General features: G+C 48.2%; 1 protein-coding gene across 2 annotated transcripts in view; it reads right to left on the bottom strand.

Moving 5' to 3' along the window:
* gas7a (growth arrest-specific 7a) overlaps positions 1-12,629 on the bottom strand; it is a 28,866-nt gene extending 16,237 nt beyond the window's left edge. The window contains exons 1-2 of one of the 2 annotated variants that reach the window (XM_015974699.3): positions 12,471-12,629; positions 11,447-11,509 (exon numbers count right to left, since the gene is read on the bottom strand). In XM_015974699.3, coding sequence (XP_015830185.1) covers positions 11,447-11,509; positions 12,471-12,488 — 81 coding nt within the window. In that variant the 5' untranslated portion in view covers positions 12,489-12,629. Of the gene's footprint in view, positions 1-11,446; positions 11,698-12,470 lie in introns of those variants that run through there. The other variant, XM_015974698.3, reaches the window with a different exon arrangement.
* Between the last annotated feature and the right edge of the window lie 609 nt (positions 12,630-13,238).

Raw genomic sequence — 13,238 nt, 5'->3', positions numbered from 1 at the left:
GAGAACAACAACAACTTCTACAAAACTAACGGAAAATAAAAAATTGTAAAGTCAAAAAACGAAATGTTTTTTAGAAGTAATCAGAGTCTGTATAATATAGAACAAGGAAACCAGCTGGTTATCTTAATACTGTCACACCCTGTCCTGTCTCCCCATTTGGTTCAGCCTGCGTCTCTGTTAGTTGCTCCCACCTGCTTCTCGTTTTCCAATCACCCAAGCTCCCAGCCCTCTTGTATTTAAACCCCTCCAGTTCTGTGTCTCTTGTTGGCTCATTGTTCCCATGTCCTGCGTGCGCTTGTTATTAAAACCTTTTACGTTACCCAGTTTGTCTACCTGCCTGATTCCTCCCCAGCGTGTGGATCCTCACCTCCGTTCCACTCACCGGCACGTCGACAGAATGAGCCAACCCACGGAAGGATCCAGCGGGGAGGTTATCCCTTGGGAGATCCTGCTCCAGTTTCTCGCCACGGACCACCGGCCGGCTCCTCTTCCTCCGGCTTCGCCTCGCCGCGGACGCCGCCGCCGAGCCCGGGCCTCAGCGATCCTCTCCACCCTCCCGGAGCCGGATGGAGACTTGGACGGGGAGGCTCAGATGGACTGCTCCTGCTATGTGGGCACCAGGCTGGCTGTGTGCTCCCCCGGGGTTGGTCTGCGGCGTCGGGAAGGATGCCGGACTCCACTGTCACCCCTGTCCCAGGACGGAGCCACGAGCTCGCCGCTGCCCCGGCCCGGTGCGCCAGTTTGGACCCGCCCCCAGTCAGACAGCAGTCCCGTCTCCGGTCCAATCAGCACCTCTGTCATCTGCACGCGGAGGAACCATGCCTACAGCCCAGCTGACAGAGCTCGCCGGTCTCCAGGCGGAGCTTGGCCAGATCCGTCAGCTCGTCAGCCTCCGGGAGTTCCAGCTGGACACCCTATCCTCCCCGTATCTCCAGGAGAAGGTTTCTGTCCAGCCAGCGGCCCCACCTCCGGTCCAGTCAGCAGCTCTCTCATCTCCAGGCCAAAGAACCGAGCTCGGAGCCCATCCAACAGAGGTCGCCGGTCTCCGAGCTGAGCTGGTCCGACTCCGTCAGATCCTCAGTCTCCAGGAGTGCCAGCTGGACAATCTATCCTCCCTGCTTTTCCATTTACCGGCTCTACCAGGTCCTGCGCCACCACTCCAATCAGCGCCAGGTCCCGTGCCACCAGTTCAGTCAGCGCCAGTTCCAGCAGTGGTCCAGGACGCTCCGCCCCCGGGCCAACCTGTCCAAGAGGCTCTGCCCCCAGGCCAGCCTGTCCAGTGGTCAGCGCCCAGTACGGCGGCACCTGCCAAGGAAGAGGTCCCGACTTCAGCGGCTCCGCCTCCACTCCAGAAGTCGGTGGCCCTTCCTGCAGCGGCTCCGCCTCCGGTCCAGAAGTCGACGCCTCCGGTCCAGAAGTTGACGGTTCCGGTCCAGAAGTCGACAGTTCCGGTCCAAAAGTCGGCGGTCCAGAAGCCGGTGCCTCCGGACCAGAAGCCGACAGTCCAGGTCCAGAAGTCGGCGGCTCCGGACCACAAGCCGGCGCCTCCGGACCAGAAGCCGACAGAGGTCGCCGCTCCTTCCCGTCCAGAGGTCGATGCCCTCTCCCGTCCAGAGGTTGACGCCCTCTCCCGTCCAGAGGTCGACGCCTCCCCCTCCAGTCCAGAGGTCAACGCCTCCCCCTCCAGTCCAGAAGCCGACGTCTCCCCCTCCAGTCCAGAGGCCGTCAACGCCGCCTGCAGTCCAGAGGCCATCGACGCCGCCTGCAGTGCAGTGGCCGTCGACGCTGCCTCCAGTCCACAAGTCCAGGACGTCTCCTCCGGCGTCTCTGCCTCCGCTCACCGCCGGTTCTCCCCTCACCAGACGCAGGCCCCCAAGAGCCCGTTGTTACCTCCTCCTCTGCCACAGACGCAGGCCCCCCAGAGCCCATCGTCACCTTCTCCTCTGCCACAGACACAGGTCCCCCAGAGCCCGTCGTCGCCTCCTCCTCTGCCACAGACGCAGGCTCCCCAGAGCCCGTCGTCGCATCCTCCTCTGCCACAGACGCAGGCCCCCCAGAGCCCGTCGTTACCTCCTCCTCTGCCACAGACGCAGGCCCCCCAGAGCCCGTCGTCGCCTCCTCCTCTGCCACTGACGCAGGCCCCCGGACTCAACTGGTCCCTGCCTCCTCTCCATCGGTCCCTCTCGGCCCTCCCTCCGGGTCCCCCTCCTACCGCCCTGCTCTGTGTTCCTATGGGCGTCTGGGATCCGCCCTTTGGGGGAGGGGGGGGGGGGGGGTACTCTCACACCCTGTCCTGTCTCCCCATTCTGTTCAGCCATGTGTTTCTGTTAATTGCTCCTTCCTGCCTCTTGTTTTCCAATCACCCAAGCTCCCAGCCCTCTTGTATTTAAACCCCTCCAGTTCTGTGTCTCTTGTTGGCTCATTGTTCCCATGTCCTGCATGCATTTTTTATTAAAACCTTTTATGTTACCCAGTTTGTCTATCTGCCTGATTCCTCCCCAGCGTGTGGATCCTCACCTCCGTTCCACTCACCGGCACGTTGTGACAAATACTCAAAGAGGAAAGTTATGTCAAAAGTGTAAGTGGTCCTAAAACAAAACCCTGATGAACTCCACAGTTCTGAGATCAGGAGCAAATATGTCAACCAGCTGTGCTGCATTTAGGAAAATCAGATGAAACAAATCTATCAGAAGACACCTCAGAAAAAATGTAAAGTCAAAGCAGTTATTTGATTATCATTCATGTTTTATTTCAAACTTAGCTGTTCAGTGATGACTTTAAGAAGAAAACTAGCTGAATAAGCTTATGACAAACTAATTGTTTTGTGTTTGAATATTACCTAAGATTAGTCACAAACACAGCAAATCTCCCAAACAAAGAGAAAATAAAATTACATTTAACAGGAGATCAAAGAAAAGAAGGACGTGAGTGAATGTTGTGATACAAGAAGAGACCCAAGGGGATGCAGGGACAATGCTGTCACTCAACAAAACAACAAAACAGAGGAGAAAACACTTAATGTTCAGATTAAACACACATTAAATTGTGTTTCTACAGTTAATCGGCCTGAATACAGACTCTGCAGCATCTTCAATTACACCCTGGATGCAATTATGTAATGTTCACCATCTGCCAGCACCCCCTCCCTCGTGCCAGCCGAGCTGCACGGGCTTCCGGACCCGAAGCTTCACCCTCGAACACAGGGAACTGCTCTGGCTCACGGTGTTTACAGCTCAGCACCAAGCTTCTGCCGCAAACATCCACCAGCTGATTTCAGCTTTTCCCTCCCAAAATAAACCAGGATGCAGCTTTTTAACAACACTGTGCAGCTATTTAAAAACAGCTCAGACATCAACAGTTAGAAGGGATTTTCATCTTTTCTGTAAAAAATCTAAAAACCGCACTAGTCCTGCAGAAATCTATTCAGCTGAGAGAAAAATCTCAACTGGCTCAGACTTTTGTTAAAGAAACATTTATTTCAAACCAGTTTAAGAGGCACTGCTTCCACCTGCTGCAGAACAAATTCAACCAGATCAGTTACAGATCGGCTAAAACCTGCAGCTCATTTAAAGAAGCCCTGAGTCTGTATGTGTGTTGGTGTCATGTACAGAATTGTCTCCCTGTTCACAACCGTTCCCCACCTCAGTGCCAGATCAACACTTTGTTGTACCCTGGGAAACAATATTAAAAGGCCCCATCATCACGACCCATAATATGGTCACATACAGAATATTTTACTGTAATATGCAGTAAATATACTCAATACTTGAATGCCTGACATCACGTAACCCCGCTCAGGATAACCTTTGACCCACCTCGTGTGGACTGACCAATGAGGAGAGGGTCTTAACTTGAGGCCCTTTCTTCATTGGTCAGTCTGCAAGAGACTGACTCTCAACCTCTTTCAACTGACGTTCAAAGTTAAACTGTCCACCCGGGCTTTTGCGGTTTGTTTAATATAGGGTGATCATATTTCCATTTCCAAACAAGAGGACAGGGGATCTGTGCCTATGACGTCACACTATGGCAACGCCACACAAACCACTTTGGGACCCATTTTTTGTAAGAACTAAATTAATATCAGATTCTGCCAATAAAAGGGCTCTAAAACAATTCATATGTAAATAATTAGCATATTTATTGCAAAATCTCATTTTTCTGCTTTAGTGCTGCAACAAGGTTTTATTAATAATAAATTACCGTAAATCCTCTAATACAGGCCGGTATTCAATTAAAAGCCAAGCCTCTAATACAGACCGGTATTCAATTAAAAGCCGGGTCCCCAATTTTGGCCGGTGTCGGAGTCCGTGGAGGTAAATAATGGCCGGTCTCTTATTGTGGCCGGATGGAATGTGGTAACAAGCAAGTATGCGTCCCAGCGGCAGGGTTATAGTCCCCAAATCTACCAGCAGGAGGCAGTGGAGGTCCACGCAGACCTTTATTAGGGTTTTTCTTCAACGCTTTGTAACTACAGACACCCATCCTCTATCACGCTCCTACCACACAGAGTCACGGTGTCAGTTAACCATGCTAATTCAACCCGCTCCACAGAACACACATCACCTTCCCTGTGGCTTACATAACACTCACACAACACGCAAATCAACACATAGGAACTAGCAGAACGATAGGAAACACATATAACATAATACCCAGAATGCACCTGGCTTACAACCCCAGCCAGGTCATTACACTATCAAGTTCAAAGAGAACATGCTGATTATGCTGCAGAACACTCTGGGGAGCAGCAGTAGGGGTTGTATGAACTAGTCAACTTCACTATAGTGACTTTTTATGCCTGTTGTCGACAAGTCGCTGTCACGTGATAATGACCGGCAAGATGCAGCCCTCGGAAAAGACAGCAGCCTGCTATCAGCAGGTGACAAGCTCCTGCGCTCGGGGGGTGGGGCAACGCGCTGTGCCAGACCGTAGGTACTGACACGCGATCGTTCATGTCGGTTCATTTCCTTTAATGTTTTCTGTCTTTTATTTGCGCCTGATGTGTATCGCTGCTGTGGAGCGGGGCGCTTCACCTTGTCCTCCGACGCACAGATCACTGATGCGGCCGGCAAGCAGGGAGCGCTCCGCTGTTTTCGCGGTCGGTAGATCTGCCTCCTGAGCACGGCCACAGTAACAATCAGGTGTCGCCACCTCAAAAACTAATTTAACACGCGATCGTTCATGTCAGTTCATTTCCTTTAATGTTTTCTGTCTTTTATTTGCGCCTGATGCGTTTCGCTGCATGCTGTGGAGCGGGGCGCTGCGCGCATCACCTTATCCTCCGACGCACTGATCACTGATACGGCCGCCAAACAGCGAGCGCTGCGCTGTTTTAGCGGTCGGTAGATCTTTTAGAACTGCAGTTCAAAGGTAACTCATGAGCAGGGGTATAGCACCAAATTCTGGGCCCTAGGTACAAGTCTTCTAGGTGGGCCCCCATGCTCAATTACTTAATATCTCTCTTACACATTTTTTGTCATGCTATAAGACAAGGTAATAAATATGATCTTAGTTTAACCTCTATATTGAGCAAATACAAATGCCAGCATAATAAAAGTGAAATGCCCAGACTTCACATATAATTATTTTTATTTGCCAACAACGTGTTCAAACAAAAATCCTGGAATTTATTTTCCAGTAAATGCCCACTGACGGGTCTTCATGTTAGCAAAATCACTTATGAGATCTTTAAAGTCCAATCCTTTGGCTAATTGGCTTTCAATAGAAAGAAGAGCTAGGCTGTTCAGTCTATCCTGGGACATTGTTGATCTCAAATAATTTTTCACCAGTTTCAGTTTGCTAAAAGCCCGTTCACCCCCAGCAACAGTCACAGGTAGTGTGCAAAATATTCTCATTCCAATACAAACTTCTCCAAAAATGCTCTGTAATTGCATCCTGTAGATGGCATTAAGCAGCTCAAGAGGAGACCGAATGTGTGGAAATGTGGCACCATATATTGTTCTCAGGTGTAGCATCTCATTCTCTAATTCAGCTGTGAGATCCTTGTAATATTTTCTCATCAGTGCCTGGCATGATATCTTCATCTGCTCTTCAGTCATGTCTGTCATGGTTCATGATGTTAAGCTTTGCTGATATATATTGATATATTAAATACATATGACATGAAATAAACCAGGTTCTCTCTGTGAATGTAATGTACTCTAAATTTTATAATCCCTGCATTATCAGCCAAATTATAAGATTGTCTGTTTTCAAAATCAAATATGAAGAAATTTAAAATAGGCTTAAAATATCTAACCAAATCAATAACAATCCTCTAACACCAGTGTCATCATGCTATACGAAAAACAGTGGCAGCTTCACATTCCTGAGATTACCGCTAATCCATCGATACCAAGTTTGTCCTGGTCCATGACTGGGAAGGAGCTGAAATATCCACACAGAGTGAACCTGTTTTTACTGCGAGGTCCGCAAATTAATTGACGGCAACCCCCCGATAATAATTCTGATTAATATATATATATATATTAATTAGTGTTTTCACTGATAACAATAATTAATTTATATTTGATCTTGATGGTGAAACTAAAGGCGTTTAACACTGAACACCTAACATGAATGCAGCTTCTGAGAGCTAGCTAATATCAGCTAAAACTGTGTTCTGCTGCTGCTGCTCACTGTCCTTCTACTTGCTTCTGTTCAATTAACTTTTCCTCCTTCTCCTTCTTTTCTTTTCTGGAAGCCAGATTTCCCTTTCTTGGGAAAAGACATGACTGACTCTCCTGCCTCCAGCTCTGGCTGTTGGCATCTGAGATGTCTCATAGCTGTACATGCGGCCGTGCAGCCCCTGGCCGCTGGTGTGGACTAAACCACTTTGCACATTTTTAAGGGGTGATAGATGCCTCAGAGATTATTCAGTTATTATTTTTAAGGCGAAATTCTGTTTCTTAACCTCTTTATCCAGGTAAAGGGAAGTTTATTAAGACATTAAGTAAGTTGGGGGGAAAAAACAACAACAATAAAACATTTTTATTCAAAGCTGTCTCAGGGCCCCTCCCTGCAGTGGGCCCTGGGTAAACGGTACCCTTCCCCCCCCCCCCCCAGTCCAACGCCCCTGCTCATAAGGTGAATATATATGAACCCAGGTAGCAGTTTCTCTTTAGGATTGAGAGGAGATGCAGGAAGATAATAAACAGGCAGGACAGAAAAATAGTCAAATAAAAACAAGTTAGTTTTTGTACCTGCTGTTGCAACAAACAGACACCATTGAAGGTAATCAGAAGTGAGGAACAGAAAATGAAATAATTATTTTAATGTTTAGAGCAGCAGGAACTCCGAGAGGCTGCAGGCGCATCAGTGAGTTTGCGGCCGCTGCGCAGGGGGAGGGGGGAGAGGGCTGAAGCAGAAACTACCGTTGTTAAAAGAAATGTGTTTAACTTTGAAAATGTGGGCGCAATTTTAATTGTCAAAAACTCCAGCGAACCATTAGTTCATTTTGCTCAATTAGAAATAGAGGCCTGCCTCTAATACTGGCCCTCCTTCCAATAAAGGCCTGGAGCTTGATGTGCTTGAGTCAAATACAGGCCCGGGCCTGTATTAGAGGATTTACGGTATTATACCTTTTGTTTTACTACAGCATCGGTAAGCTTCCTGTGCACAGATTATTAAGGATGCTTGTTTCAGCTGTGAGATTAGACGATAGGATCAATGAAAAAATAAGTTGTCACACACGCCATGGAAACTTTCAGAGAATCCACAAATAGTGGCTTTCAAATGGTTTTGTTACTTTTTGCAAGTTTAGAAAAGAAGCAGATGAGACAGCATGTCTGATAATTTAGTTTTTCATCTGATAATATTAGAACATGTCAGTCATGCCTGAGGGGCTTTTACAAACACTGTATAACTAACACTACTGGAGAGGGTATGAATTACACAGAGGCTTCGGGGGGGGGGGGGGGGGGGGGCATCATTTAGCCTTGGCCCCCAAAATGTCTTGAAACGGCCCTGGGTGTGTGACTGAGTGTTGAAGGTGATCTGAATTGTTTCAGATGTATAAATATTACATGTGTATAACTTATTGTTTTTTACTGGTAAAAACGTGTCGTGGAGATAAATCTACCTACATTTTACTTTTCAACAGAAAATAGAGAACATGTGCGGATATGAACGATCGTGTGTTAATTATAGTTTTTTGGTTGCGTCACTTTGAGAATGGATTGTGCGCTGGACGCAGCAGCCTGGAGAGCACCAACAACGCTGAGTCCATGAATGATGTAATAAAGGTAGAAACGTTTGTTCCGGCTCTCCCTGGATGTGTAGGACATCCAGCTCCCCCGTAATTCGATCCCTGCCCCCCCCCCCCCCCCCCCCCCCCCATGATGCCCCGGACAGAAAGTGATAAGTGGACATGTCCAGGGAAAAGAGGACATATAGTTGCTCGTGCCCTTGCTTCCCTGGGCCCTTTAGAGTTCGTGGACCCCGGTTGCTCATGTGGTTAATCCGGCCTTGCCCCACCTGCTTATACATGTGAGTTCTACCTGCTAACAACATGGAAGCAGCTGTGTGTACTGTGTCTGGTGCATGTTTGGCTTTATTTTTCTATACAGAACAACCAGGCTGTTAAATACTCTTTAGTTAAACAGTAGTAATAATTCTAGTTAGCAAATTTACAAGAATAACTTTATTTCTAATAACTTTAATCTTCATAAGGCGAGGGATCAATGTTGATCATTTGTGCACAGTCCAGGTCTTGATTTGCAGCTTAAACCAGGATGTTTTTATGAAGTAAAACAAAGAAGCACAACATGGAAAAAGGAAACACACAAGACAAACAAGAGAGGCGCACAGTGAAACGCTTTTTAAAAAGACCGGAAGAACAAAAAGCTTTTAATATCGCCTGGAGACTTTACATTTCCAAGTATTTCACAGTCTCATTTGGAGGATGAGCCGAAACAGAACAGGTGGAGGAATAATTCTCAGTGAAGGAACACATCAGGAGCCATGAGGGGAATTCCAAAAACCATAATGGAGAATTCCCAGTTTTCTCACACAAGTGTCAACAAAATTTGAACCATTGTTGTTTGAAACATTCTCGTCAAAATTCCCTTTCAAATAGTCAGAGGCGTCGCGGGAACCTGTCTGGAACGCTTGTTTGGGTTTGTTTAGAGGGGTTAGGTCACAGCATTCCTCTTGGCTGAAGACCCTCGTCATGTTTGGGGTTCCAGATCATGGATGTCCTTCAGGAAGCCACAACAGCATTTCCAGCAGCCTAACTGGGAGCTCTGGTCAAACAATAAATCTTTGATTCTATTTTACGGCGCCTTGTTCTTGTCTCTTCTTTTTGCATTTTGATGCTTTTGTTCTGGTTATGATCTGAAATGAAACAGAACTATTGTTTTTGCTTCGTTTTGGAAGAACTTGTCTGCATCAGACCTGTGGTGGGATTCTTTAGTCTGACCAAATTTGAAAAACAACACACCCGAGGTTGTTTCCTTCACGGAGCAGTCAGGAGGAAACCCCGACATGTTCAGGGTTAGACACTGTAGGAGCAGCGGTGTGTTCTTCTCTCTGTCCTCAACAGTCACTTTGTTCATTTTCTGCCTCACAGGTCACGCTGATGGTCACGGGCACCAGATTTTCCATTACACTGGCTCCACATCCATCAGCAGCGTTGTTTTCCTGCCTCACACCCCGCTCCGAATGAGACCATTCATCTCAAGGAAGCCTGTCGGACTAACGTACTTCTCTATGGCCGCTTGGTGACTTGCTGCAGGGCTGGGGATTAAATATTAATACAGATTACCTTTGTGACCCAGCATGTAATAGATCTCACTCCGAGGCCGATCCCAGCTCAGGAAACGTCAAACCCTCAGACTCTGGAAGCTGCAGCAAGTCTATAACCCAAAACAAAGCTGAGAGGAACTTCCATCAGGCAGCTTTGTGAACGGGGACATTTTGTCCTCATGAGACTTCACGCAACAAGGGTTTGTTTTACTTTGTTTCTACATTTATTTTTGTTGCTCCATTTATTTGCTGCAGAGAAGAAAAAACCCTGACGGAGGCAAAAACCTAATGGCCCGCGAGTTCAAAATAATGTCCTGGCAGTCAATCAAATGTCCATTTCTAAGCAGCAAATTTCAGCAGATGTAGGATGTACTGCCACTGTTGCTAAGCGACAAATTGCTTTTGCAGTAAAAAAAAAAACCTCCCCACCTCTTCTTTTCTACTCCCTCCTTCGATTAACTTTTCCACAACAAAACACTCCAATCATTCCTGCCTGACAAACCAGTCAGAAGTCCCGCCGTCAGAGCTGGATGCTGAGCAACAAGTTGGACCGCGCGTGAGCGGACGTTTGATTTCAAAATGTTTGTTTAAAAATCTGGAATCTGCTCTGATTGGTCACTCATCCTGAAGGTGAAAACAAGGTTGCAGAGCAGCTGCATCCTTGCTCTCTGATGTGTGAAGAATCCTGTGAGGGTCCATGTTTCCCATCAGTCACGGATGTGTGCGTCTCCATGACAACTGGAGGGATTGTGTAATGTGAGGTGCATCGTGGTGAACAAAAAGACACCTCTGGGTGGTGATGGGGGTGGGGTAGAAGACAGCTGCTATCACCTGCGGTTTCACTCAAAAGCAGACATTTTGTGTCTTTTATTGATAAATCTTCTCTGTAATTCCAGATGTGAGAAATTCCTCGGCTCTGCAGGAGAAATCCAAGGATGCAGGTGAAGCCTAAACAACATGGTGGACACCCCTCTGGGAAAGGAATCGTCTGTTTTCCAAACATTGCATCATCAGTGAACATATGAATGGTCTCCCTCTTTTCTCCTGTTGGTGTTTCCACTTCCTCACCATTATTTGCTGCTTTTGCTTTTGTCACCATGGAAACTGGACTTGCTGCATATCTTGCAGGTCTGATGTTTTTTTTTCCTAGATCCTGCGGTGGCAGCAGGACAGCGAGCCCAGCGAGTGTGAGACATGAACCCCTCCTCTGCCTACCTTGCCACCCTTCCCAATATTACTCCCCCATTATGAGATGAGGTTATGTAACTCCAGCTCCTGTCTGAGCCTCTTCACACAAACCTACCCCACAAAAACCCAACTCACATTCCTGTTTCTGCTGGACCTGGACCTGCTGGGGGCCATCAAGGTCCTGAGTGACCTGGGTGGCCCTGGTGGGTTTAACGTGGGGCGCTTTGAGGAGGAGGATGAGATGAGCCGCAGCTCAGAGACGGTCAGACGAGGCTATACGAACATGAATCTGCAGCAGAGCAACATGCAATGTTACCAAAGCTTAAATGAGTCTGTGCTAGGCAATAAATGAAAGATAAATAAAGTTAATAAAACACAATGGATCAGGCTAAAACACAGCAGCACCACTCCACGAGGACCCAGCGTGACTTCAGCTGTGAGCTTTAATGCAAACAAACCGAATGAATCAGGAGATGAGAGGACAGACATCCATCAGAGGAAGGGGGACTCTCACCGTGGTCTTGGTCTCCTTGACCTCCTTGATCTGCCTCTTGGCTGGCGACACGGAGCCGGGGGGCTGCGGGGCAAGACAGGAGGGATCATCAAAACTCTCCTCAGTGTCAAAGCTGGCCTCCATCGTTATCCCTCACACCTCCTCCTGCTGCTGCTCTAATCTGGGAAAGCCTCTCTCCTCTTTCCCTCCACGTAGTGAGGCTGCCTTCAGTCTACCAGGCTGCAGAGTGAGTGGAGAGGAGTGGTGTTGAGGGAGGGAGGGAGAGGACGGAACGGAGGGTTGGGGAAGGCAGTGTTAGGGGTGAGGAGGAGGAGAGAAGGGCTGCAGATGGAAGTAAGAGGCAGCTGCAGGAGCATGATGAAGTCTAGCCTCAGGTTAAGCTGCTGTAACATAGGTTTAAAGGTTAAAGTGAGCAGAAAGAGACCCCCCCCCCCCACACACACACACACACATACACACACCGTCCCCTCAGCCCCTCCCCTCCAGTGCAGGATTAAGCAAAAAAGAGCAGGGAGACATGAAATAAATGAAAACTGATGAGAAACAGATTAGGTAGAGAGTGAGACAAGAGAGAAAAAGGTGGAGGGAGCGGCAGTTTTGCTTACTTGCCACACCTCCCTCCCCAAAGAACCCGGGAGGAGGAGGGAGGGAGCAACAGCAGTGCAGGTGTTTCGGGGTTGGGTTTGAGTCTTCATCCCAAACAGCAGGAGGCAGCTGAAGACACACTCCGATTCATCTGCAGTGGAGACGCATGTTCCAAAGAGGCTGGAATGTCCGTGTTTCCACTAGAACATCCTCCTCCACCTCCTCTACCTCCTCCACCTCCTCTACCTCCTCCACCTCCTCTACCTCCTCTACCTCCTCCACCTCCTCTACCTCCTCCACCTCCTCCACCTCCTCTACCTCCTCTACCTCCTCCACCTCCTCCAAACGGAGCATCAAACATCAGCTGAGCTAGCCTCTCATGCTTGCAACACCTTTTCGCACCTGCTCTGCTCTAAATTCAACAATAAGGAGTTCTCACCTTTGTTGTGCAAAACATGGCCGCAAGTAGCTCCGACTGCCACAATCCCAGTCCAGCATGCGTAGTCCCAGCGCTCTCAGTGTGAGTTCTGAATGTTCTGGCTGGCTTGCTTTCTGACAAACTTTGACATGTGGAGTCCAGAACTCAGCTACCCATATGGCTCTGCTGTCTGTCCATCGGTTCTGTTCTTAGTGATCATGAGACAGCATGTCCTCGTCTAACTCGTAATTGGTCACATGTGCTGGCACCGAGTCGGTGCTGGCCCAGGTTCATCAGAGCTGCGGTAGCGGCCCTGTTTTCAGTGGGAAGAGATGAGATCTGAAGAAGCTCAGAGGAGTAGCATCTCTGCTGTTATAGAAGCTGATCTGAATTAAAATATTTTTTCCACTCAAAAGGTGTCTTTCAGTATTCAGTAAATCAGTAATTTGACCAGAAAAACTAGAATTCTCTCTTCGGGGTGGGGGGTGGGGGGGTGGGGGGTGGGGTGTTAGCAAATCTCTGCTTCATCCTGGAGCTGTGACACTTTGCTGTCTTGAGCCTGAGGGATGGCAGGATGGAGGAGAGATGGACCAACAGATCAAGGACTTCCTCTGCAGTAATGACAGTTGTGGTCTGGTACTTTGTCGTCAAAAGGAGCAGAGCTCCTACATTGGAACAATACCAAGCCGCTGGTTCAGGTTTGTGGACGACACAAAACTCTCACGAAGAAAGTGGAAGACTTTACCAAGCACATTAATGCTGTGGACAAGAACATCAAGTTCACCAGGG

Source organism: Nothobranchius furzeri, chromosome 5 (genome assembly GCF_043380555.1).
Source record: "Nothobranchius furzeri strain GRZ-AD chromosome 5, NfurGRZ-RIMD1, whole genome shotgun sequence".
Lineage (NCBI taxonomy): Eukaryota > Metazoa > Chordata > Actinopteri > Cyprinodontiformes > Nothobranchiidae > Nothobranchius > Nothobranchius furzeri.
This window is presented reverse-complemented; position numbering and strand designations above follow the sequence as displayed.